The sequence below is a fragment of the Gossypium arboreum genome, chromosome 8 (genome assembly GCF_025698485.1).
Source record: "Gossypium arboreum isolate Shixiya-1 chromosome 8, ASM2569848v2, whole genome shotgun sequence".
In the NCBI taxonomy this organism is placed as follows: domain Eukaryota; kingdom Viridiplantae; phylum Streptophyta; class Magnoliopsida; order Malvales; family Malvaceae; genus Gossypium; species Gossypium arboreum.
In genome coordinates, this window is record NC_069077.1 from 17543677 (window position 1) to 17569070 (window position 25394).

Sequence of the window (25394 nt, forward strand, 5' to 3'; positions counted from 1 at the left end):
TTTGATTGATAAGCTTCAGTAATGCTCCGAAACATTATTCCGGCGACGGATGTGGGTTATGGGTGTTACAGGAAGCGTCCCTTGTACATTATATTTCTTCCTTAACACCTGAACCCATAGAGACTCAGTATTCACAAGTAGACGGTGACTAAGCTTCATTAAGAAAATCTTGTTCTGATCCCATAACTTCCACAAACCCAGTCCACTACTATCCAAAGGTCGACAACAATCTTTCCAAGAAAGAAGCGCAGTTTTCCTTGTATTATTAGTTGATTCCCAGATGAAATTACAAGCAAGTCTCTCAATTTCATTGCATAAAGAAAGAGGCATCTGAACAACAAACATAAAGTAGTTAGGAATAGCAAGAAAAACTGACCGAACCAAAGTTATTTGTCCTGCTAGCGAAAGTTTCCTCGCATCCCATCCAGATAGTTTTTGCCAAACCTTGCTTACAACAAAGGCAAAAGCATGCACAGTAACTCTGTTATGAAACAATGGCATGCCAAGGTAACATTTAAGATCATCCACTTGGCTGAATCTCGCACTCTCGCAAATCACCTCAATAACCGAACTAGGAGTATTAGGGGAGAAAAACACCTTCGACTTGGACTTGTTAACCTTCTGCCCAGAAAAGTAATAGAAAGTTTCCAGTATACTACTCACCACAATAGCTTGATCCCTACTAGCTTCACAGAACAAACATAAGGTCATTAGCAAAGAAAATATGAGACAAGGCAGTCCCTCTTCTTGAGAGGAGCAAAGGCTTCCAACTCCTATTCATGGTCGCCTCCTCAATAAGGTGCCCAAGCTTCTCCATACAAAGGACAAAAAGATAGGGCGATAAAGGGTCACCTTGCCTTATACCACATGACAGTTGGAAAGCTTCAATAAAAGTTCTATTCCATAAAATCTAGAGTGAAGTAGAAGAAACGCAATGCAATATGACACTAATTAACTACTCAGGAATTCCTGCCATTAACGAAGTATCTTGTAGGAATTCCCACCTGATTCTATCATAAGCCTTTTTGAGGTCTATCTTCATGATCATACCACATTTGTTTCCTCAAAAGTTCCTCAAAGAGTGCACCACTTCTTGCGCCGCTATAATATTATCGACAATATCTCTGCCTGGAATAAAGCTTGATTGGTTCTGACTTATCAATTCACCATCAAAGGTCGTAGTCTGTTAACAATCATCTTCGTAAAAATCATCTTCATAAAAAACTGCAGCCCACCCAAACTATGTCTAACAGAAGAACACACCGACGGTCCCACAATTTCCTATTGAGTCTAAAATAAACTAGCCTGAAACCCATCCACACCGGGGGCCTTTAAAGGAGCCATACTAAACACTGTTCTACGTACCTCCTCATCCAAAACCACTAAAATAAGAGCCCTCGTCTCATCACAAGAAAGCACAAGAAATTTACCTCGACAAGGGAAAACACCACTAGTCACATAGTCCATGGTATAAAGTGCAAAAAGGTGCAATTGTGTATATATTTTTGTCACTTGGAATTTCGATGTGATTAAATAACAAAAAAGTGATTTTCCATCTCAACAAAAATTTTCCACTTTGATAATGTACCAATAATAAACTAATGACTTCTATTTGAATCTACGTGTTTATTCTTTAAATTTATTAAACAATATATTTATAATTTTTAAAATTATTTTATTTTCCAATTACATGAAATTAGTTCAATTTATAATAAAATATGACTTAAAGGTGCAAAAACTCTCAATTTAAAAAAAATTAAGCTCTTGCTTTTTTTTTTGCACTTATTTTGATACTTAAACTTTCAAAATGCAACAAAAAAACCCTCAAACCTTTAAAAAAAAAGTAAGCCCCTACTTTTTTTTTTGGCACTCAATTAGGTACTTGAACTTTTAAAATGCATCAAAAGACTATTAAATTTTAAAAAAAGCAATTAAGCCCCTACTTTATATAAAATTATAAAAATTAAATTCAATAAAACCTATAAAATTATTAAAGTTTAATAAAAATTTCAAATATTAAAATTTTATTAAAACTTAGAAAAATATAAAATCGTAAAAAAATATAAAAAGTTGAAAAATTTTCTAAAATCATCAAAAAATAAAATATATAGAAATACAAAAATTTATAAAGTCATAAGAAAATTATATAAAATGTAAAGAAATATAAATTTTGTAAAAAATTATAAAAATTATCGTACCAAAAGAAGTATTTTATAATTTTTCTATAATTTTATTGATTTTTTATTTTTTATCATTTTTCGTCACATGTCATGTTGTGTTGCGACACGTGATGACTTTAATTGAAAAAACTAGGTGTTGGTTAATTTTTTATGATTTTTTATAAAATTTTACATTTTTTATTTTTTATGATTTTTATAAAAACAATTCTAATTTTTATTAAATTTTAATAATTTTTCTAAAATTTATTTTTATAATTTTAATAAGAGCAGGACTTAATTGCTTTTTTGAAAAATTTTGAGAGTCTTTAATGCATTTTGAAAGTTCAAGTACTAAATGAGTGAAAAAAGCAGGGCTTGATTGCTTTTTTAAAAAATGTTTGAGGGCCTTTTTGGTGCACTTTGAAAGTTCAATGCTCTATTGAGTGCAAAAACAGGAAGAGCTTAATTGATTTTTTGAAAAAGTTTAAGCATTTTTACACCCTTAAGCCTAAAAATATTAATTTTAAAAATAAAATTAAAAATTAATATTATGAAAACTAAAAAAAAGAATTAAAAATCTAAACGTATAAAGTAAAAAGATTAATTACCTATCATTAACAATAATAATTTATCTTTTACCCATCCTACCTTTTTTTTTCATTGAAAAGTTAGTTTGGCATTAAACCACACTAATAATATCTAGAAAAAAAACACAAAGTAAATAATAAAATTTTAAAGATTACTAAAAGTAAATATATATTTAATACTAAGTGAAAAATAAATTTTATTAATTTGCTTGCACATGTGTTCTTTTAGATCAACAAAAGAAATAAAATCATAAAATAAAACACAGTGTGCTTTGTACCCATCATGCTTTTGTTTCCTTTTTTTTTTTTCATTGAAAAAGATGGTTTGTGACACCCTTTACCCAACTCGTCTGCCAAGTTTGGGTATCGGGTGCCACATTAACCCAAATGACTTAACAAAATTTCTAATCTGGTTTAAATTACATACTTAAACAACTTGTATTAAACTAGTAATAAAGCTTTAAAGCTTTATTTTCATGAGTTCATCACAAAATTTCTAAACAAAGATTCGAAAACATAAAATGACAACTAAACCTTGATGCGGAGCCTCTACAGGTGCCCCTCTATGCATATGCACATCTGTTGCATTTTGCCTAGCTCCTAGCGAAGTCTGGTTTGGTCCCTCTCGATTTCTAAACCTTTAACTAACCTGCATTCAAGTAGAAAACTTAAAAGTTCGAGGGAACTTGGTGAGATCCACAAATAAAGATTTAGGAAAAATGTAAGACATCCAAGCTCAGAATTAAACTTTCTAATAATCATCTTCATTATTTTTTGGCGAGTTACGCCTGGCGACTGCCTAAGTAATTGCTACATCTACAGTTTTTTTTTATTTTATATTTTAACGTTTTCACTACCTTGGAGTATTAGAGCTCATTAACAACACCGAAGCCCTTACTCTATCAATTTATTTCCCAATGAGGCTTCTTAGGATATGAAACCCCTATCTTTGGAATTCAACAAGATCTCTGCCATTCTACATGACTATGTCTGACCTCCACTTTCTACTATCCTCTAATAGACCTTTTGGCCCTTTAGCCACAGGCGTGCATTTCCTCCCATGAAGACCCTAATTTGCCTATTAAACCCTTCAATTTACTTTTCATCAACTTACAATATATAGCATTTTCACACAGAATAATTCGTGCCTATTTAGATAGTGTGGAAACCAAAGCTTCCCTCGCGGACTAGTATTTGCATGTACTACGTATACCTCCTTATTTAAGGGGCATCTTTTCCCTTTTCATTTTTTCTAGAGTGTAACAGCCCGATTTTGGGCCTAGTCGAAACAGTGGTTTTGAGACCTCAAATCTGAAGTTAGAGAAATCATTTTATCATTATTATTGGTGTTAGCATGTGCAATACCCCATACCCGTACCTGAGACCGGGATAGGATACGAGGCATTACCGAAATTTTCAGAATAATTTCAATTAATTTATATTATTTAGTATTCATTTTCATGTTTCATGTAACATCCTTTTCATATATTCAATTCAAAATATCATATAAAATACGATACAATACTTAAATTGTCATATTTACTTGCTCATTCAGGGTATCCGAACCTACCTGACTAAATTGCAGAAATACCAAGATTTAGGGGCATATTGGTAATTTACCATTTTCTCAAATTTCACCCAATCTTAAATTGATAATTTCATTTAATTTATTAATTTAGATAATAAAACAATTTATTCCCTTCAATTTAGTCATTGTTGACATTTTTATAAAATTGCCCCCTAAAGTTTTACTTTTATTCAATTTAGTCCATGAGCTTAAAACATGCAAAATAGCCATGCTAACTGAATATTCATATATATTTTTTCCTCCTCCTCCTCTCCATTCCACATCCTTAATGTATATAATATTCTTGTAAGTACGATTTCACAATTTACTTATTAATACTCACATCAATCTGTTCACACGAGTCATAGTCACTCAATTATTTATAATTCGAGCTACAGAGCTTAAAATTAAGATCCGTAAATTTTCCCTAAAACTAGACTCACATATCATTCCACCATAAAATTTTAAGAATTTTTGGTTTAGCCAATTAGTACAGTTTATTCATTTAAGTTTCCCCTGTTTCACTATCCAACAGTTCTGACCTCTCTTCACTAAAAATTAATTATATCATAGTACAAAACTCGGATAATGTTTCCATTGATTTTTATTGAAAATAGACTCATTAAGTATTCTAAGCATATAAATTTGAGACTCTAATTAATTTTATCCAATTTTTGGTGATTTTCCAAATTCAAAACAGGGGAACCCGAATTCATTCTAACATTGTCTCACAAAATTCATTATATCTCATAATTTACAAATCCATTACTTACACCGTTTCTTCTATGAAAAACAAGACTCAATAAGCTTTAATTTCATATTTTATTCATCTTCTAATTCGATTTCCACAATTTATGGTGATTTTTCAAAGTTAGTCTACTTCTGCTGTCCAATATTGTTTTAGTTCAAGATGTTTATTACCATTTTTCCTCTAAATTTCAAAGGTCATACAATTCAGTCCTTGCTCAATTAGCCCATTTATTAAGCTAATTTTTCTCAATTAACATTTTATTCCATCATTCTAAACTATTACACAATCTTTAAAAATCAGAATTTTAACACTAAACCTTAATTTACAACTTTTTCACAATTAGGTCCTAAAATCAATTTCTATTGAAATTACTTGATAAAATCATCAAACAACAAAATAAAAGCTTAAAATTCATTTTATTTCATCATAAACAGCTAGCACTTATCAATTATAGCTTTTAATTTTGTTCATAAAATCAAAAACTAATGAATTAAACACTTGGACCTAATTGTAAAAGTCACAAAAACATAAAAATCTCAAAGAAAAGGGTAAGAATTGAACTCACATATGTCAAATTATGAAAAACCAGCAGCTTTCAGACCTCCCATGGCATTTTTTCTGAAGAAAAAAATGATGATATCTCTAGATTTTTCAAATTTGTCTTGTTTTATATGTTTAATTTGCAAAATTTCCCATTTTGCCCTTGTTTCTCCTTGTCTTTTTGCTGATTTTCTTGCCCAACCGTCCAGCCCATACAATTTGGGTCCAATTGCCTTTTAAATCCTCCTTTTAATCACTTAAACTATTTAATCACAATTTAATAAATTTTACACTATTTTCAATTTAGTCCTTTTAATTAATTGACTAACCAAACGTTAAAATTTTCTAACTAAACTTTAATACTAACTTAATAACACTCCATAAATATTTATAAAATATTTATGGCTTGGTTTATAAATCCGAGGTCTCGATACCTCGTTTTCAACCAAATTTACGATTAATTCTTTTAAAATCGCAAAATTCACTAATTAAAAACAATTCTTTTAAGTTCGCACTTGGCCTATAATTATTATTTGTTAAAATTTCTAAATATACTCGTCGAATTTAGTGATCTCGAATCACTGTTTCCGACACCACTGAAAAATTTGGCTGTTACAGCATGATTATATTAGTGCATAAAAAATTTGGTGAATTAATTTTAGCGTTTGTAAACCTAATTGCGAAAAAGAACTAAATTGCATAAAGGAGAAAAGTTGTGATTTGCTAGCCAAAGGTGTTAAATAGATAGAGAGCCATAATTAGATGCCTTTAAAGTGCAATTAGACCCCCTTAAAGAGGCAATGCCGGCCATAGGGACAAGAAAATCAATAGGTCAAATGGTTAGGTCAATTGATTACCTAATGTATGATAAAATAATACCCTAAGAGTCTAGCCTTCAACTTTTTCATTTTTCCTTTCTCCTCCACCGAAATTTTCAGCCATTCTAAGGGTTTTGGAAGCTTGAACTTTCAACCATTCATCTCTCTCTCAAGTAAGTGATTTAGATGCCAATTTTTGATAATTTTGGTACTTTTGGAACCCTTATAGCATGAGCTAGCTAATGGCGGGACCATTTTGCAAAATGATTGATAGTCTAGGGATATGCCATGAAAGGATTTGTGATGTTTATTGAGCTTTTATGGAAGAAAATGAATCTTAGTTGTGTAGTAAACAACTTTTGTGAAAGAACTTCTCATGAAAACCCTAATATGACCATTTTGTAACGACTGTAAAATAAATAGTAATATGGTGAAATAATAGGCATTTTGGGTCACTCTAAGAGTAAAAAGGGTTCGGCTAGGCTTAAGGTTTAATGAAATTCGATAAAAATCAATTTATGAGCCCAAGGGCGAAATCATAATTTTTGTAAAAGTCTAAAGGCAAAATGGTCAATTTTGCCAAATTATATATTGTCAATGTTTTTATCAATATGGTGATTAAATGAGTGAATTTTTATCATCTTAGACCAAGAAGGACAAAAACCAGACTTGGACGGAGGGAAAGCTAAGCAAGTATAGTAAATCGTCTAGTCGCCTATATTTTGTAATCCGAGGTAAGTTGTATGTTAATAATGCAACTATATTGCTATGATGTATGAATGAATTGATATTGCATAAATTTTTTGATTGTGATTATGAGAATGCATGTCGAGAAATTAATGTAGTAAAGATTTTCGATTGAACATTTGAAATATACTTAGATATTCGTACCATGACATTGGGTGGTATGTGAGCTAGTGTAAGTCTTGTCTGGGACATGCATCAGCCACATTATGTGTGCCAGTGTAAGACATGTTTGGGACATGCATCGGCCTCGAGATATACAAGCTAGTGTAAAACCTGTCTGGGACATGGCATCAGCTTGTTATGTGTCAGTGTAAGACCTGTCTGGGACATGACATCGACACCGATAGATAAGAGCCAGGGTAAGACCTATCCGGGACATGGCATCGGCCTCGTTATATGAAAGTCAGTGTAAGACCTGTCTAGGACATGGCATCGACTTGATGTGCTAGCCAGTGCAAAACTATGTCTGGGACATAGCATCGGCGTCTTATCCCATGTTTGGGGTTATTGAGTATCTTATAGTATTCCAAATAGTTCAACAGAAGATTCATAATTTATATCGAGACGAGAAAAGTTATGACCATGTGGTGAGTGGTACAGGTACCTACTTGAAATGTGTGAGATGTAGACTCAATACATGCTATATGAATTGTATTTGATGGTGATGAGTAAGTTGTGCTTATGTTTATTTATTGTATTCGAGAACAAGCTATGAAATGTTATGAGCATATTATTGTATGATAAATAGTTGATGTTTATTTACATGCAACTTACTAAGCTTTATGTTTACCCCTTTTCCTTTTCATTTTCTTATAGTGCCGCCAAAGTAGCTCGTGGATCATCATCTTACGTCAGAGAAGCTAGTCACATTATCATTTGAAGCAGTTGATATAGTTAGTTCTTTTATTTTGATTATGGCATGTATAGAATCTTTTAATCTTGTTTTAGTGTCACAATGTTTTGGGCCAAATGTGTTGGCTTACTTTAGTATTTGACTCATTTTGTATAAGGCTATGAAAAATGGCTAATATTGAAAGTTGTTATATGAATACAAAAAGGTCTTTCATGAATGTGAAATTGTTGGTATGGTTAAACGTGTGAATTTTAGCGTATGGATAGCAAAGTGCATAAATTGGTTGTTCAAGCATATGTGAAATATGTATAGGCCTTAGTTAAGGTTGTTTGGTTTAGAAACCATGTTACGTAAGACTTTGGCATGATGGAGGGTGTTATATTGTGTTTTAGGGTGGCAAAAAGGTTTGGTAGATAGCCTTATATCGTCCACATGGGTAGACACACGAGTGTTTGTCTAACACACAGTCAGTCTCATGGGCCTGTTGTTCGACCATGTGTCCTCTGCACCTTGAATTTGTAAGTCAGTATGCATGGTAGTAAACACATGGGCAGAGACACGACCGTGTGTCTCAGCCGTGTGGAGGCAACGGTCTCTGACCATAGGTGTGTGCCTTGGCCGTGTGCCCCTAATTTGTTGCTAAAGTCAGAAACAAAATGTCAAGGTTTTTAGACATGGGCTAAAACACGGGCGTGTCATGGCTGTGTGAGGGATACAGGCCATGGACACGAGCGTGTGTCAGCCCATGTGAAAATCCCTGTAGGTTCGAATTTGGAATCTAATTCACATGGGCTTGGGGCACGGGTGTGTCCCCTTATGCTTAAGCTGTGTGAACCACACGGGCCTTTGGTACGGCCAGGTCAACAGGGCCACACGGGCATATTTCCTTTCCATACGGGCATGTGCCGTGTTTCGTGTGACATTTTCCAAAGTATGATGTGCGCCTCGTAGACCCATATTAGCAATCAACAGACTATGAAAGGAAAGTTTTAATTTGACCTAGTTTTTACATTTCAGAAAAGATTGAATGCATGCGTTTAAGTCAGGTAATGTCTCCTACCCAGCTCTAGTCTCGGACTCGGGTAAGAGGTGTTATATGGAGTTGAGATATAACCTTAACACCAACCATGTAACACCCCTATACCTGATTCAACCCAAGGAACCTGATATAGGAATATTACATTTGGTTCCACAGTGACTTTGACTAATCACTAATAAATTTGGACATAAAAAAAATTAAAGTTTTTACTAAATTTGTAACACCCCAAACTCGGCCTGGACGTTATGGTCAAATCTGGCGAAGTCATATGAGAATGTATTTAAAATCGTGTTTTACCCAAAACCGTTCCAGTTACCACCTTTATCTTAACTCAGAAAACATATATATATTGATTAATTCGCTTGAAATTATTTTTTAGTTCGCGAAAAATTAAGAACAAATAAAGCAGCAGTTTCAAAATCCATAAACAGTATTTCGAAATTCTAAACTTAAACCAAACAGTTTGAAACCAGAAATTACATAATTACTCCAAACTATAGCAAATAAAATAATAAAAGCATTAAAAACCTTTAAAACTAGGGTGTATGTAGTAGTGGTCTCCGTCGAGCCCTCCGCTGCATCGATCCACCTACTACTGAGGATTACCTGACAGATAAATAAAATAAGGGGTGAGTTTTTGCAAACTCAGTATGTACATCCCCATAGTAAAACATGCATGTAAACGGTCATAATCAAGCCTGAGCTCTTAACAGAATCAGTGTAGCCTTAGCCCACTCAGAATAGTATCAGATACATTTGGGCCTTAGCCCATACAGACATACATGCATATCAATCAAAATAGTAATGCCCACTAACCCTACACACCATCTCCGTCCAACCTAACACAGTATGTGGGGATATAATCGCCCCACTTAGCCCTACACACCAAGTCTGGGGATAAAATCAACCCATCCAACCCTACAGACCAAATGGTACCGTAAAACGACACATATCAATAATTGTAGCGAAGCTGCCAGATAAGCGGCTATAGAGCTTTTCAATCTTCCTTCTCTTCAATATCAAACCCAACCCAATACAATGCAACATAAGTAATATGGCATGCTCACGTGCAGATATCAAATCATAACATCGTCATCAAATCAGAGTAGATACACATGCTTAAATTATCATGCTTTCACATACATCTTAGTACCAGATCAGAGTATAAGGGTCTAAGTAACGCTTATCGACCCTACAAACAAGTCACAGTCGACTTGAGCAACCCGATTAACCTTACAGAACATTTCAAGCAAGTCAGGCTCACACGCCCGTGTGCCTTACTCGTGTGGGGGCCCACACGCTTGTATGGCTCACACGGCCCAAATTGGCCTTGCCCGTGTGGATCGCATGACCTGGCCCAAGATCCCACACGTCCGTGTGGTTCACTGTGTGGGCTTATACGCCCGTGTGACCCATACAGTCTAATTGGTCTAGCCCGTGCCTTGCACATGGCCTAGCCAGCCTCACACACTTGTGTCCGTCGTGCCCGTGTGGCACGCGCACGGCCTTTTTCGTAGACCACACAACCGTGTCTCCCTACACGGCCTCCACACGGGCCACTAATCAGGGTAGTTGGGAGGAGTACTTGCCATTAGCAGAGTTCGCATACAATAATAGCTATCAGTCTAGTATTCAGATGGCACCGTATAAGGTATTTTATGGTCGTAAGTGTCGCACTCCTTTATGCTGGACTGAGTTGGGTGAGCGACATGTTTTGGTCTGGAGTTGATCTCAGAGACTAAGGATAAGGTTCGGTTGATTCGAGAGCATCTAAAAGCGGCTTCCGATAGACAGAAGTCCTATGTTGATTTGAAGAGGAATGACATTAAGTATTCTGTGAGGGACTTGATCTTTCTTAAAGTTTCACTGTGGAAAAAGATTTTGAGGTTCAGACACAAGGGTAAGCTAAGTCATCAGTTTATTGAGCCGTATCGGATTCTGAAGCGAGTGAGGCCAGTCGCATATCAGTTAGAGCTATCTCTCGAGTTGGATTGTGTATATGACGTGTTCCACGTCTCGATATTGAGACGCTACCGCTCTGATCCCTCACACATTGTGCCAGTGGAGGAGATTGAGGTTAGGCCAGATCTAACTTTCAAGGAGGAGCTGGTTCAGATTCTTGATCGCGACGTTAAGGTTCTGCGTAGGAAATCTTTTCCTTTAGTGAAAGTGCTGTGGCAAATCATAGCACAGAAGAGGCCACTTGAGAGCCGGAGGATTCGCTACGTCAGCAGTATCCTCGTCTTTTTTAATTAGGTAAAATTCGAGGATGAATTTTCTTTAAGGGGGTAGAGTTATAAAGCCCCAAATTTCTATAATTTCGGCTTTTGTGATAGTTGAGTATGGAAATATCGAAACTCTTGTTTTGTTTCTTTTTGGCATAAAATAAATGTAGGTTTAAGTGTTTATGTACTCTAAGATGTGTTTGGGAAGTCCCAAGTTCAAGCTTTAACTTGGGCTTACGATTGACAATAGTAAGTTCTGGAGTGTTCGAGATTGCGTTAGGCTTCAATCAGAACCAGGTGTGTACTCCAATCGATCTAAAATCGTGTTTCGGTGAAAGCCAAAAATTCTACCGTCGGCGCCACATGGGCCTGTGGACTGCCCGTGTGGAGGCCATGTGGCGAGACACGGTCGTGTGATCGACGAAGTAGGCCGTGCGCATGCCACACGGACACAACAGACATGGGCGTGTGAGGCTAGCTAGGCTGTGTGCGAGGCACGGGTTAGACTAATTGGGACGTGTGGGCCACACGGGCGTGTGGAATCTTGGGCCAGGCCGTGTGATCCACACGGGCAAGGCCAATCTGGGTTGTGTGAGCCATACGAGTGTGTGGGCCTCCACACAGGTAAGGTTGCACGGTTGACTGTGACCTATTTGTAGGGTCGATAAGCATTACTTAGACCCCTATACTCTGATTTGATACTAAGATGTATGTGAAAGCATGATAATTTAAGCATGTGTATCTACTCTGATTTGATGACGATGTTATAATTTGATATCTGTACGTGAGCATACCATATTATTTATGTTGCATTGCATTGGGTTGGGTTTGATATTGAAAAGAAGAAAGACTGAAAGGCTCTATAGCCGCTTATCTGGCAGCTTCGCTGCAGTTATTGATATGTGTCATTTTACGGTGCCACTTGGCGTGTAGGGTTAGATGGGTTGATTTTATCCCCAGACTTGGTGTGTAGGGCTGGGTGGAGTGATTATATCCCCACACGGTGTGTTGGGTTGGACAGAGATGGTGTGCAGGGTTGGTGGGCATTACTATTTTGATTGATATGCATGTATGTCTGTATTGGCTAAGGTCCGAATGTATCTGATACTATTTTGAGTGGGCTAAGGGTACATTGATTCTGTTAAGAGCTCAGGCTCGATTATGACCGTTTATATGCTTGTTTTACTGTAGGGATCTACACATTGAGTTTGCGAAAACTCACCCCTTATTTTATTTGTCTGTCAAGTAATCCCCAGCAGTAGGTGGATAGGTGCAGCGGAGGGCTCGACGGTGACCACTGCTACATACACCCTGGTTTTAAAGGTTTTTAATGCTTTTATTATTTTATTTGCTATAGTTGGGAGTAATTATGTAATTTTTGGTTTCAAACTGTTTAGGGTGATACAAAATTAATTCTATATTACCATTAATTCTCAATGTTTAGGGACATTATTGAATATTTTACTATGCCTAGAAATATTTAAAAATATGACTTTTATACAAAACAAGGGTAAAGTATCGATACTTTTGGCCTAAGTATCGATACTTTTCCTTCATTATCGATACCAACCTAAAAATAGATACCAAATGTGCATTCTGTTTTGGAATTTTTCAAAACCAAACTCTAGGTATTGGTACCTTACCCTTAGATATCGATACCTTAGGTAAATTTTTTGAACAAAAATACTTGGAAAAATTGCTAAAGACCCCCTGCATTGTTTTTAAGCCATTTCAAAGTTTAAAACCAATTCAAAACAATCCCAAATCAACCTTATTTAACATATATCCCATCAATTATATATGTATGCATTTAGATTTTTAACAATAAATGCAAATATCAGCAAAGTTGTTCTTTAGACTCTAAAATAAGTATATTTTTCATAACTTATATTTTAGTACCTACTACTTGGAACTCAATTGATCTTCCTAAGTACATGCCATTCTATTCCAAATTTTGAAACATACCCTTTTGGCACTTGGAGATGTGATGAGATGGATGTCCACGACCTCAACTATGACTCTTTAAAATCATTGTACCTACGCATTGAAAATAAATGCATTAAGTTGGTGAAGACTTAGTAACTACCCATGATATTCAAAATCTATTAAATTCCTTAATTCCCAATATCACATTCCTTTGTTTATTTATCATATTACATCTCAATTTCTTATTATCATATTCATTTGTAACTTTTTACTTATTTCATAATTTAGTCCTTAAGTCCTCAAATCAACCTATAAAAATTACTACTCTTTTTTATACATGTATCATATTTCACCATTTAGTGTAAATTTTCATAGTCCCATCACTATTTCTTTCACACTTTATCTTTACATATGTAACTTATTAGTCATTGTCTTTCTTATACTCTGTCAAATACATTCAATTTACTTATGTCTTCACTTTACTGATTCAATATTTCGAATATTAATCGGAGATAAACCTTTACCTTGTAACAAAAATTGTTTACCTTTTTAGCAAGGGCCTAATACACTAAACAGAGCACTTAGGATATAAGGAACTAATACAAAGGTGCACTAAAGTGCACTAATATAACAGTAGGCACCGAAGTACAAATCACTAAGCACCAAAGTGTAAAACAGTAGGCATTGAAGTGCAGAACGATAAGCACGGAAATACGAAACGGTAAGCGCTAAAGCGCAATACGATATGCATGCTAAAATTTCCTTAATAGCATGACATCTATATCCCAATAGTTCTAATCTCGTCTATTTGGGCAAATTATATCATGCACACATATCATTTTACACTTTTACATAACACTTTTATATTTTTTTATAATTTAGTCCTTGTAACTACAATCCATATACTTATATCTTCCACTATCTTTAATACATATAATATATTTCCAAATTCAATATTCATCTATAATTCTCTAATAATCCTTATCATGTATTTCACATCACTTTTATATATTTTGTAATTTATTCATTAGCACAATATTTCATGTAGCAATATATTTTACTTTTAATAACACATATAATGTAATTCAATACTTATTAATATTTCAAAATTCACTACAACATCAATTTTTTTTCATTCTTAGTGTTTTGCACTTCACTTTTCTATTTCTAATATAAAATTTTCAAATTTACTGATTTAACCCTTAATTTCCACAAATTAGGAAATAATTTTAGTTTGGATTGCAAAATTCATTTATTCTTTTATTTTTTACTATGTGCTTTATTATTAATATTTCCTTGTAAACTTTTATAATTTTCTTATTTAATCACCTTTTTCATAAAAGTTCTCTATTCATTTGACATCTCACTTAATTCACATAATTAATTCCACTATCTCATTCTCCACATCAAATTTCTGTGTATTTCACTTGTATTATTTCCACCACATGTATTTCTCAAGTCTTTCAATTTAGTTATTGTTTCCATAAAATTTCACATTTTTCCATAATTTCACTTATCTAATACTTTATATATTTTTGCTAGCTCATAACTCAACTATTAGACTTTTATTATAAATTCATATTTCACACAATAAATTATTTACTATTTTTTTCTTTTTACTTAATTACCACTTACTTTACAAAGATCACATTTTAATCCTTAAATAACAAGGAAGTTCATGGGTACTTACCTCTTTTCTATCAAAATCTATTGTTTTGCTCTTCTCCTATCACTTGATTCACTTACTCAACTTCTCTCTTCATCAACATGTCAAAAACACAATATTTTCTCATGAGAAATCTTTACTACAACACCATTTTTATGTTTTTCTATTATTACTAAACTTAAAAATAACATAAAACCTTAACATCCATACCTTATTCTCTTGAAACCAAACTTTAACTTGACTTTCTCTCTCCTCCAACTTTTATTTTCTTGAATCTAACTTGATATTCTAGCTCCCCATAGTCTCATTATTTTTCTCTTTCGGTGGCTATGAAAATTCTTTTGATTTCTAAGCAAAAATGGTGGATTTTTGGTGAAAGGACTAAATTGTAAAGAAAACAATTTTTTTCTTTCTTTTCTTCTTCTCACGTTGGAAGCATGGAAAGATGAAGAGAATTCTTTATCTTTCTTTCCTTATATAATAAGTAAAATTAATAAAATATAAATAAATATCAAATCAAAATATTAATAAACTAATATTTATTTAATTAATCTAAAATATCACCAACATCATCATTACTCTTCAAAATATATTTCTTGCTGTAACGCCCCTAACCCGTATCTGCTGCCAAAATAGGGTTTCGAAGCATTACTACCACTTGCAAATCACAAAAAAAAAAAATCATTTAAATACTTATCAATTCAATGCATCAATAAATATATTACCATTCAATCAATGGCTTGGCAGTTGCCTAAGCATCAACAACAACACTTGTTAGTGTACTTACACATATTTCATATAAATTCTTATTTTCTCAATATGTCATATTTGAATTTAATACTGTCTTAACTTACATATTTTCCTTATGTTAACATATAAAAGATAATCTCATATGTACATGTCATGATACATATCATTCTCTTACCGTTTCTTTAATAACATATATCATTCATTTCATTATATCAACATTTCATGCACTATCATTTCCTTATATCTTAGGTATATTTATTTGGTAATGGTTCGTATTAAACTTAACATAATTTAACTTCCATGTACCTATACTTATTTCATTTATCTATCTTATAAATTATTTCATACAACTATTTTGTACATTTATTTCCATATGACCAATTCCTATAAACATTTCACATTACCATTTTGTATAACCAATTCATTTAACCATTTGTTATATTACCTGAATATTAGTTGTTCAACAGATATCTTGGCGTTTCTCTTCCACGATCTTATTTATCTTCGACATGATGCCATAGTGTCTTTCAACTATGGCCTTACTCATTTTCTGTCATGTTGCCATGGTATCATTCAACCATGGTCTTATTCATTTCCCCGTCACGTTGCCATGGTATCTTTCAACCATGGTCTTAAACATTTCATGTCACGTTGCCATGGTATCTTTCAACCATGGTCTTACACATTTCATATCAGGTTGCCATGGTATCTTTCAACCATGGTCTTACACGTTTCATATCAGGTTGCCATGGTATCTTTCAACCATGGTCTTACACATTTCATATCAGGTTGCCATGGTATCTTTCAACCATGGTCTTACACATTTTCTGTCAGAGAGCACACTCCCGCGAACCTCATTCTTACAGTGGGATTACCAGTCCAGGCTAAATCCCCTGTAATATAAACTTATAGAGTATTGTCGGGATTACCAGTCCAGGCTAAATCCTCTGCAGCGACAATTACTCTAATGAGCTTGGATCTGAATGACCAGTCCAGGCTAAATTCAGATCCTAATTTAGATTACCCGTCTGGGCTAAATCCATTTTACACATATTCTTCGGGAGGGCTATATCAAGATAGGATCACCTGTCCGGGCTAGATCCTTTTTACCGTCAATTTCTTTTCAGAGATCCATCGAATTTTCCTTCCATTCAACAGGGATTTATTTTCAAGTTATATCGAGTATTTACCAATATTTCATCAATTATCATAAATTGAATATTCAAATCATATTTTCATTACATAACCACATATTTCAAGTGTTTAAAAATACAATTCAAGTTACACAAACTTACCTCATTGATTGTTCGTGTTTATGATTTCATTATTCTGATATATTTTCTTTTCCATGATCAAGTCTCGTATTTGTGTCGTCCGGATCTTTATAAATAAATTTGATCATCATTTTCATTCATTTCATATTCTAATGCATTTAATTAATGCTCCAGGCAAAAATTACTATTTTGCCCCTAAACTTTTAATAAATGACGATTTCATCCTTAGGGTCAAGAAAATAAAATTCTTGCAATTTAATCCTTATTTCCAGCTATTATTATCATACATATCGATAATAGTCCATGAATTCTATAAAATATCAAAATTTTTCACAATTTCAACACTTGTCAATTTAATCCCTAAAACATGTTTTCCCCCGATCTTGAACTGAATTGATAATTTCGTTAAATTTTGTTATTTAAATAATAAAATAATCTATTTCATGCAATTTAGTCATTTCTGACATTTTTAAAAAATTGGCCATAAAGTTTTACTTTTATTCAATTTAGTCCCTAAGCCTAAAACATGCAAATTAGCCATGCTAGATGAATATTCATACATATTTTCCTCCTCCTCCTCTCCATTCCACATCCTTAATTTATATAACATGCAACAAGTAATATTATCAATAATTTCACTATTTACTTATATGTACATTCAAAACTGTCCATTTGCATCATGTCACTAAATTATTTATATATTAAGCTACAGAACTCGAAATTAAGATCCGTTAATTTTTCTTGAAACTAGACTCACATGTCTTCTTACCATAAAATTTTCAGAATTTTTGGTTTAGCCAATTAGTACAGTTTATTCATTAAAGTCTCCCCTGTTTTGCTATTTTACAGTTCTGACCACTCTTCACTAAAGTTTAATTATCTCTTTAAAAAGAATTCAAATGATGTTATAATTTGTTTCTTATAAAAATAAACTCATTAAGTAATTTAACCATATAAAGTATGTAACAAAATTATTTTTTATAATTTTTAGTGATTTTTCCAAGTCAGAACAAGGGATCTTGAAATCATTCTGAATCAGTCTCACAAAAATATAAATATCTCAGAATACAGAATTAGTTTACTTTCTATATTTATTTTATATAAAAATAGACTCAATAAGATTTAATTCCATATCACCCTTAGATTCTAATTCAATTTCTATCATTTTTGGTGATTTTTCAAAGTTAGCCTATTACTACTGTCTAAAACTACTTTAGTGCAACATATTGATTACCAAGTTTATAACACTCCTATTTCCATTTTCTACCATATTTCCCATTATTTTCTCTCATTTCCCTTCACTAATATATAAAAATATGGAACCATATAAAAGAAAACTCTACATTAACATCAATTCCATGCTTTTTCAACAATATTAGACTTAAAAATATATTGAAATCTTAATGTTCTTACCTTTTCTTATTAACTTCAATCTTTAACTTGATTTTTCTCTCTCCTCCAGCTTCTATTTCTTGAATCCAACTTGATATTCTTGCTCCCCATCATCTCCTTGCTATCTTTCTCTCTTGATGGCTATGGAAATTCTTTCAATTTTTAGGTGAGAATAATGAATTTTTGGTGAAAGGACTAAATTGTAAAGAAAGAAAACTTCTTTTCTTCTTACTCTTTCTCAAGTTGGTTTGCATGGAAAGGAAAGATGATGAAAATTCTTCATCTTTCTTTCCTTATATACTAAATAAATAATAATAAAATAATATTAAATATCTCATAAAATATTAATAAAATAATATTTATCTAATTAATTAATTTACAATATCATCAACATAATCATTACATTCTAGAATTCTCTCTCTTACTAATTGACCATTTTGCCCTTTATGATCTTTTAGAATTCCATCCTTGAGTCATCATTTAATTTGGTAAAATTGCAATTTAGTCACTCATAGTTCTTCACTTATTCAATTTGGTCCTAATTTATCCATTTTCCTTAGTTTCTAGATCATTCTACCCTTAAAATATTTACACTATTGGTCCTTCAACTTTTCATATTTACACTTTAACCCCTTAAGTCTTGAGTATTTACTCTTAGGCAACAAAACTTTTTTGACTTTTACAATTTAGTCCTTTCTTGAATCAAGATATCATAATTTACTTCCCAATGTTGCCATAACTCAAAATTTCCCTTTTTATCACTTTATTTCCTTATTTTATTATATCAAGGATAATATATTACTGTAAAGATTTTCGGGGTATTACACTTGCTAAATGACCATTTTGCCCCTTATGATCCTTCAAAATTGCTCTATTGAATCATCACTCATTTTAGTAAAATTATGATTTAACCCCTTATATTTTTTCCACTTATTCAATTTGGTCCCAATTCATCCATTTTCTTTAATTTCTAGATCCTTCCACCCTTAAAATATTTGCACTATTAATCCTTCAACTTTTCCATATTTTAAGGCGGTGCCTCGAACTTTCCTACAAAAGACAAAATGAAATAGTCTTAATTCCTAAAAAAATTAAAAAACCTAAAAACTAAACCACTAACCCTTTTGTGTTCCTAGACACATTTTCTCTTCTTTGCATCTATAACCATCACCGAAGCCCTCTAGTTTACTTCCCCTACCGTATTTCCTTTGAAGCACTATACTAGAATTCTCCAAATCAAATCAAAAGGTGAAGTTTTGTTTGATATAAAAGAATATTATATTTGGTTTTCCTTTATCGAAAACTTGAAATATTATATTATTATTAAAAATATGAATTGCGTATATGAATTAATAAAGAAACATAAATTTTGTTTTTACTAAAATTATTATTTAAATTAGGTTAAAGTGACTCTCTATAATAAGAAAATAAAGAAATTTAAATATTATAAATATATTATATTATTAAACAAATCACGATTCACGTAATTACGTATATGAATTACAAAGAGACATAAATTTTGTTTTTACTAAATTTTTATTTAAATTAGATTAACATAATTATCTATAATAAAAAAATCAAGAAATTATAATATTGTAAATATATTATATTTTAATAAAATTATGAATAACGTGAAAGGGAGAATATTTAAATCTTAATTAATTATTTTAAGAAAAAATATTCTCATTCAAGGTGAAGCTTTAAAATTTTTAAGGAGATTAAAATAAAATTTTAATTTTTATGATTTATATCTTTATAATTTTAAAGGATAAAATCACATTTTTTAATTTTAGGGAGGCGAAAGTGTACTTTTATTTTTACTAATTTAAAATTTTAAAATTTCTAAAAGGTCTAAATAGTAATGTTTCATTTTAGAGGAGCTGAGGCCTGCCACCTCCTAGATTCGTCTATGTTCTCATTGATTTAAAATTTTTGTTTCTTGCTTATATATATTATAGATATTTTAAAGACTTATTTTAATATTTAACTTAATTCTCAACTTTGCTTTTAAATTTATAAAAATAAGTAAAAATATTTTATCTATTAATAACCGATATATATCATTTTTCAAAATTTATACAAATGATTTAATTTTTTATTTTGAATTTACAAATAATTTTCTAAATGAAGAAAATGAGTAAACACGTAAACTATAGGAAAATAAAAGTACTTATTATTTCTGAATTTTATGAAATAATTATAAAATAATATTTTTAACTAAAAAGTTTTCTTTAATTTTCAAATTATTCATGGTACCTAAAAATTTTAATTTTATTTAGAAAGGGTATAATTAGAGAAATATAAATGAATGTATCACTTTCTTTCCTTTCCATCACATCAAACGAAGCCTATGACTTAATCCTTTCTTTTTTTGAGTTGTCAATTTATATAGTTAAATCGTTAAACTAATTAGAACTTGCTTGAATAGATTAAATTGATTGTCTTACAACCATTTCTATCTATCATCCATTTTATTTTATTTTTCCAACATTTCGTTTACTGTACTAACATCATCTAAATTTTATTTAGAATATCTAATTTTTTTTTTCATTTGTAAGAAAAAGAAAACCATTGAAGGCATGGGATCATCTCCACATAGATTAAACAACTTTTCTATTAGGGTTCTAAGTTTAAAAATTAGAAATTTTAGACAATTTTAAGGAAAATTAAATCATAAAGTTGACAGAAGAGAAAAAAACTTTTGTTTGATGCGTTTCTTTGTCTAGAAAAAAAGTTAGATGTTAGCGAGATTATTGAAATACGACGGTAAAGAAAGTTCTTAAAACTCTAAAGTTTTTGAATAGTTGAATGAGTTGAAATTGAATGATCAAAATGTAAATTTATTAATAATTAAGTGATATTGGATATAGTTTTAGCTTATAATAAATAGTGAATTAGAAGCCATCAAATATCTATTAACAATTTAACAACTCAATAACTTAAAGGATAATTTTAAATAATTTAACCTTTGTAAAATTAAATAATTTTTAAAATTGAATGTGTTAGATTCACATTTATTTGTTAAAATTTCTTAACTTATACAGGTAATTAGTTTCCATGCAAACCAATGATATATAAACCCCTCGAATTCAAAACACAAAATCCTTGCTAGGGTTTTAAATGTTAACTTTAGTTCCCATTTTGTCTGGAGCTTTCGAGATTCAAACAATGGCAGCTAGATTCTTCATTTCAAGAAGTTCATCCAAAACCCTCAGTCAACTTCTTCTACCATGTCTCCACCAATCTCACTACCTCGCTACCACTCTTCCCCGAAACTCAAGAGGCTTTTCCTCTGAGCCTCCCGGCTTTGCCTCCGATAACCGTGTTCCGGCCACCGTCATCACTGGTTTTCTCGGTTCTGGAAAGGTCTCTAACCAGTTTGACGAATTGTTTGCTTAGCTTAGTTTCATCTCCAGTTTAATATATATTCAATGTTGATTTTTTGTTTTTAATTGCAGACTACTCTCTTAAATCATATCTTAACTGCTCAACATGGCAAACGGATTGCTGTTATCGAAAACGAGGTACTCGCAATTATTTTAGATTTTGAATGCTGCTAGGTTAGGCTTTCATTTTGTGGATGAATGTAATAGAAATCATTGTTGCTGATTTTTAGAAGGTAATTTCAATGATGACTTTGGTTAATTGGGACGCAGTTTGGTGAGGTTGATATTGATGGATCATTGGTTGCTAGTCATTCATCTGCATCTGAAGAAGACATTGTCATGGTCAACAATGGTTGCCTTTGTTGTACCGTGCGAGGAGATCTAGTTAAAATGCTGTTGGACCTGGTTAAGAAGAAAAATGACAAATTTGACCATATTGTTATAGAAACCACAGGTAAAACCAGCTTTTTACTTGGGTTTTGGAGAGTTGAGTTACTTAGTTTATGATATATGGTGCAAATTACTAAGTTTTGTTGTAGATAAATGATGTCTGCTTAAGTGGTCTGCCTGAGTTACCTGGTTACATGCATCCAATAACTTGCTCAAAGCTTCCCCACTTTATTTCTTTATTTATTTATTTTTTGAGAAACTGTTTTTGCAGGCCTTGCTAAGCCAGCTCCTGTTATAGAAACCTTTTGTTCTGATGAACTGGTTTCACCGTATGTGAAACTGGATGGAGTTGTAACTTTAGTTGACTCGAAGCATGCTATGAAGCATTTGAATGAAGTTAAACCAAGATTTGTTGTGAATGAGGCAGTTGAACAGGTTGCTTATGCTGACCGTATAATCATGAACAAGGTGAACTTTGATTTCTATTTTTTTTCAATTTATATGGCCTTCTTGATCGTCTTCTACAGTGGTCATATTGAAAGTACAGGATAAAACATTTAAAATGCTTGTAGATCTACTATTTGCAATGTTGTTTGCTTGTTTCAATTGTTATGCAGATAGATTTGGTCACTGAGGGTGACTTGGAGAAACTGACTGATAAAATCAAGGTACACATATCCAATTTCCAGTACCCTGAATTCTATTTTAGGTTTGTAAATTTAATGAAGAGAAACAATAAAATAAGGAAACGATTAGAACCATTTTTTTGTTGTCTCTCTGAGTTTTCTATTTCATGAACACTATTCTAAAAATCGAGGTTTAATGTCAATTGTATCCGTAGAAGTAGCTTTAAGTAACAATTTGTGGTTTGGTGTTTTCCAGCATATTAATAGCATGGCTCAAATCAAGAGAGCGAAATTTGGAGTCGTTGACATGGACTTTGTTTTGGGAGTTGGAGGATATGATCTTGACAGGTCAGTTATACTTCACTAGTTGACTATTTGAAAACAACTGTTTTTTGCAATTACTTTTCCAGGATAATTCAAAAGCATCTAAATTATCTGTTCACTTCACTTGTGTATCTGATATCTTTTTTAAAAGTTCTAACTCATTTGTTTTGCAGAATTGATTCTGCAGTTAAAGTAGATGATTCTCACTGTGGAAACCATCACCATGACGCACATGGTAGTATGTTGTCTTTTCGTATTTGTTTCCTTTGTTAGTTCTTGTGTTTTAAACCTTTTTTTGTCTATAAGAAATGATAATTTTAAGAACAATCGACAGGAACATAGATGATATTATGGAATTGCATTTTTGTGGATAGCTTTGTCCACTTTCAAATTATTGGCTCTTCTTCCATAGGAAGTTGTACCTATTGTAGCTTAAAATTCATTCTTCTTATCTTTATTTTAATCTATTTTATCTTATTTTACTTTTGGACATTATAGGACACCACAAGGATCATCATCATGACCACTTGCATGATTCTACTGTATCTAGTGTTAGTATTGTTTCTGAGGGAACCCTTGATCTTGATGAGGTAAGAAATACTTTATAAAAGTGTAGCTTTTCCCGGCAAGAATGGGTGAAACTACATATAATGCCATACAATTTATAAGTGAATTAGGATTTGGAGGGAGGAAACGACATGCTTGATAAAATTGGATTTGTAAATTTAGGGTCTAATTGGTTAAGTGTAAGCAGGGGGGAGGCAGGGGCCTTGCCCACCTGGTTTGGTAAAATTGTTATTTGATCCCCCAAAATTGTAAAGTTATCAGTTAATAAAATAGTAAAGTTGCAGTCCGTCTCTCAAAAAACATTATAATTTAATCTCAACCCCTAGTTAAAGTTTTCTAGCTTCCCCCTTAGTGTAAGGTTTGGCATGGAAATGGTTCAATGTCAAAGAAGCATGAGGTGGTCTGTGCTTGTCGATTTTATAGCTGAAAAGTTGAAAATATGAGAAAATACAAACAAAAATATAACCATCATTTTTGTACTGAAAAATTAAACCTCTTATCAATCAATTAATTTTGTTCCTTCATAAGCAACATTCTTTGAGTTATATATTTCATATCGTTAATTAGTGTAGTTATTACATGGTTGTGGATGAAGCAGGTTGATGATTGGCTTGAAAGATTGATGGAAGAGAAAGGGGAGGACCTATATAGAATGAAAGGAGTGTTGTCTGTGAATGGCTCTGATCAGCGTTATGTTTTTCAGGTCCTATTATTCACCCCACGTTTCCAATTACCTTTTTTTTTTTTTTTTGGGGGTGGGGTCAACAAATGAAGTTACTTTATTGTCCTCTAAAATTGTGAGCACGATGGCAGGGAGTGCATTCCACATTAGATGGCTGCCCGGGGAAAACATGGGAACCTGATGAGAAGAGAACAAACAAGCTGGTTTTCATTGGAAGAAATCTGGATGAAACTGCACTTAGAAAAGGTTTCAAAGGTTGTCTAATTTGATATATAAACCAAAAATTGGGGGACAAAATCAACTACAAACCCTGCTTGGTCCCCTAGTATTAGTTTTATTTCGTTAAAAATTGTAATTAATTAATCTCCTTTTTCTACCTTTAAGGATGCATCGCTCTTACAAAAACACGGAATCAATAAGCTTTTTAATTGGAGAGTTTGTTGATTTCGTCTTTGTAAAACTTCTGATTTTCTTTATTTTCCAAGTGCAGAATCTATAAAATAAGATTGAATTTTTCGAAATTAAAATTAAACATAAATTCTATTTCAATATGCGGTGGGAATATAAGAAAATTTGATATAATATTTGAATTTTGTTACGTAAATAAAATTTTAATTTTAATTTAATTGTATATATATTTATTTATTTTATTTTTACTTAATTGTATTACTTAAAAATTATTTTATTTTATCTAAATATTTTTAAGGTAAATTATCTAATTCGTCACAACTTTTTAGGTGCTTTTATTTTATTTTGATCATTTAAATTAAAGTAAGTGCAATTTTGTCAGAAAATTTTATTTTAGAGATCCAAATATTAAATCTTTAATCACGGACCTAGCATTTTTGACCATTTCTTTAACCCTCACTGCTGTTCATCACCTTCTACCCCTTCATGCCACACCTTGCTTCAACCATTCTTCTTTTTCTTCCTTTGCTCCCTGCTTCCAGTCAACGTGCCATTCTGCATCCATCAAATCTCCTCCATAAAAATTTGATTGATCTGCCACAATGGATTTCTCACCTCGAGTATAGGATGAATTTACTAAATCAGATTTGTGACTTCATTATTGTTTGATCCCATTTATAGAAATCTGATTGAAATGCTACAATGGTTATAAGAAGA

At 32.2% G+C, this 25394-nt stretch overlaps 2 protein-coding genes across 3 annotated transcripts; both read left to right on the forward strand.

Annotated features, from left to right (window-relative positions):
• Positions 1–7497: 7497 nt before the first annotated feature.
• On the forward strand, positions 7498–11317 carry LOC108468786 (uncharacterized). Its single transcript, XM_017769643.1, has 2 exons — positions 7498–7528; positions 10797–11317. The coding sequence occupies exons 1-2, from the start codon at positions 7498–7500 to the stop codon at positions 11315–11317; spliced, it is 552 nt and encodes a 183-aa protein (XP_017625132.1).
• Positions 11318–21354: 10037 nt separating this feature from the next.
• Positions 21355–24773, forward strand: LOC108468166 (uncharacterized). Of its 2 annotated transcripts, none has more exons than XM_053018109.1 (10): positions 21355–21660; positions 21753–21818; positions 21951–22134; positions 22342–22538; positions 22688–22738; positions 22953–23044; positions 23194–23258; positions 23519–23610; positions 24186–24290; positions 24401–24773. In XM_053018109.1, the coding sequence occupies exons 1-10, from the start codon at positions 21415–21417 to the stop codon at positions 24536–24538; spliced, it is 1236 nt and encodes a 411-aa protein (XP_052874069.1). In that variant the 5' UTR covers positions 21355–21414; the 3' UTR covers positions 24539–24773. The 2 variants fall into 2 exon arrangements, with proteins under 2 accessions (XP_052874069.1, XP_017624530.1); XM_017769041.2 differs by having other exon boundaries at positions 21357–21660; positions 23194–23255.
• Positions 24774–25394: the final 621 nt, after the last annotated feature.

Bases quoted from the DNA above. Each gene is read 5' to 3' on its own strand.
- LOC108468166 (XM_053018109.1), top strand. From the start codon at position 21,415: ATGTTAACTTTAGTTCCCATTTTGTCTGGAGCTTTCGAGATTCAAACA. The intron at 21,661-21,752 runs GTCTCTAACCAG...TTTTAATTGCAG, and splicing joins GTTTTCTCGGTTCTGGAAAG to ACTACTCTCTTAAATCATAT. The intron at 23,045-23,193 runs GTCAGTTATACT...TTTGTTTTGCAG, and splicing joins GGAGGATATGATCTTGACAG to AATTGATTCTGCAGTTAAAG.
- LOC108468786 (XM_017769643.1), top strand. From the start codon at position 7,498: ATGACATCGACACCGATAGATAAGAGCCAGG. The intron at 7,529-10,796 runs GTAAGACCTATC...AGTTGATCTCAG, and splicing joins ACCGATAGATAAGAGCCAGG to AGACTAAGGATAAGGTTCGG.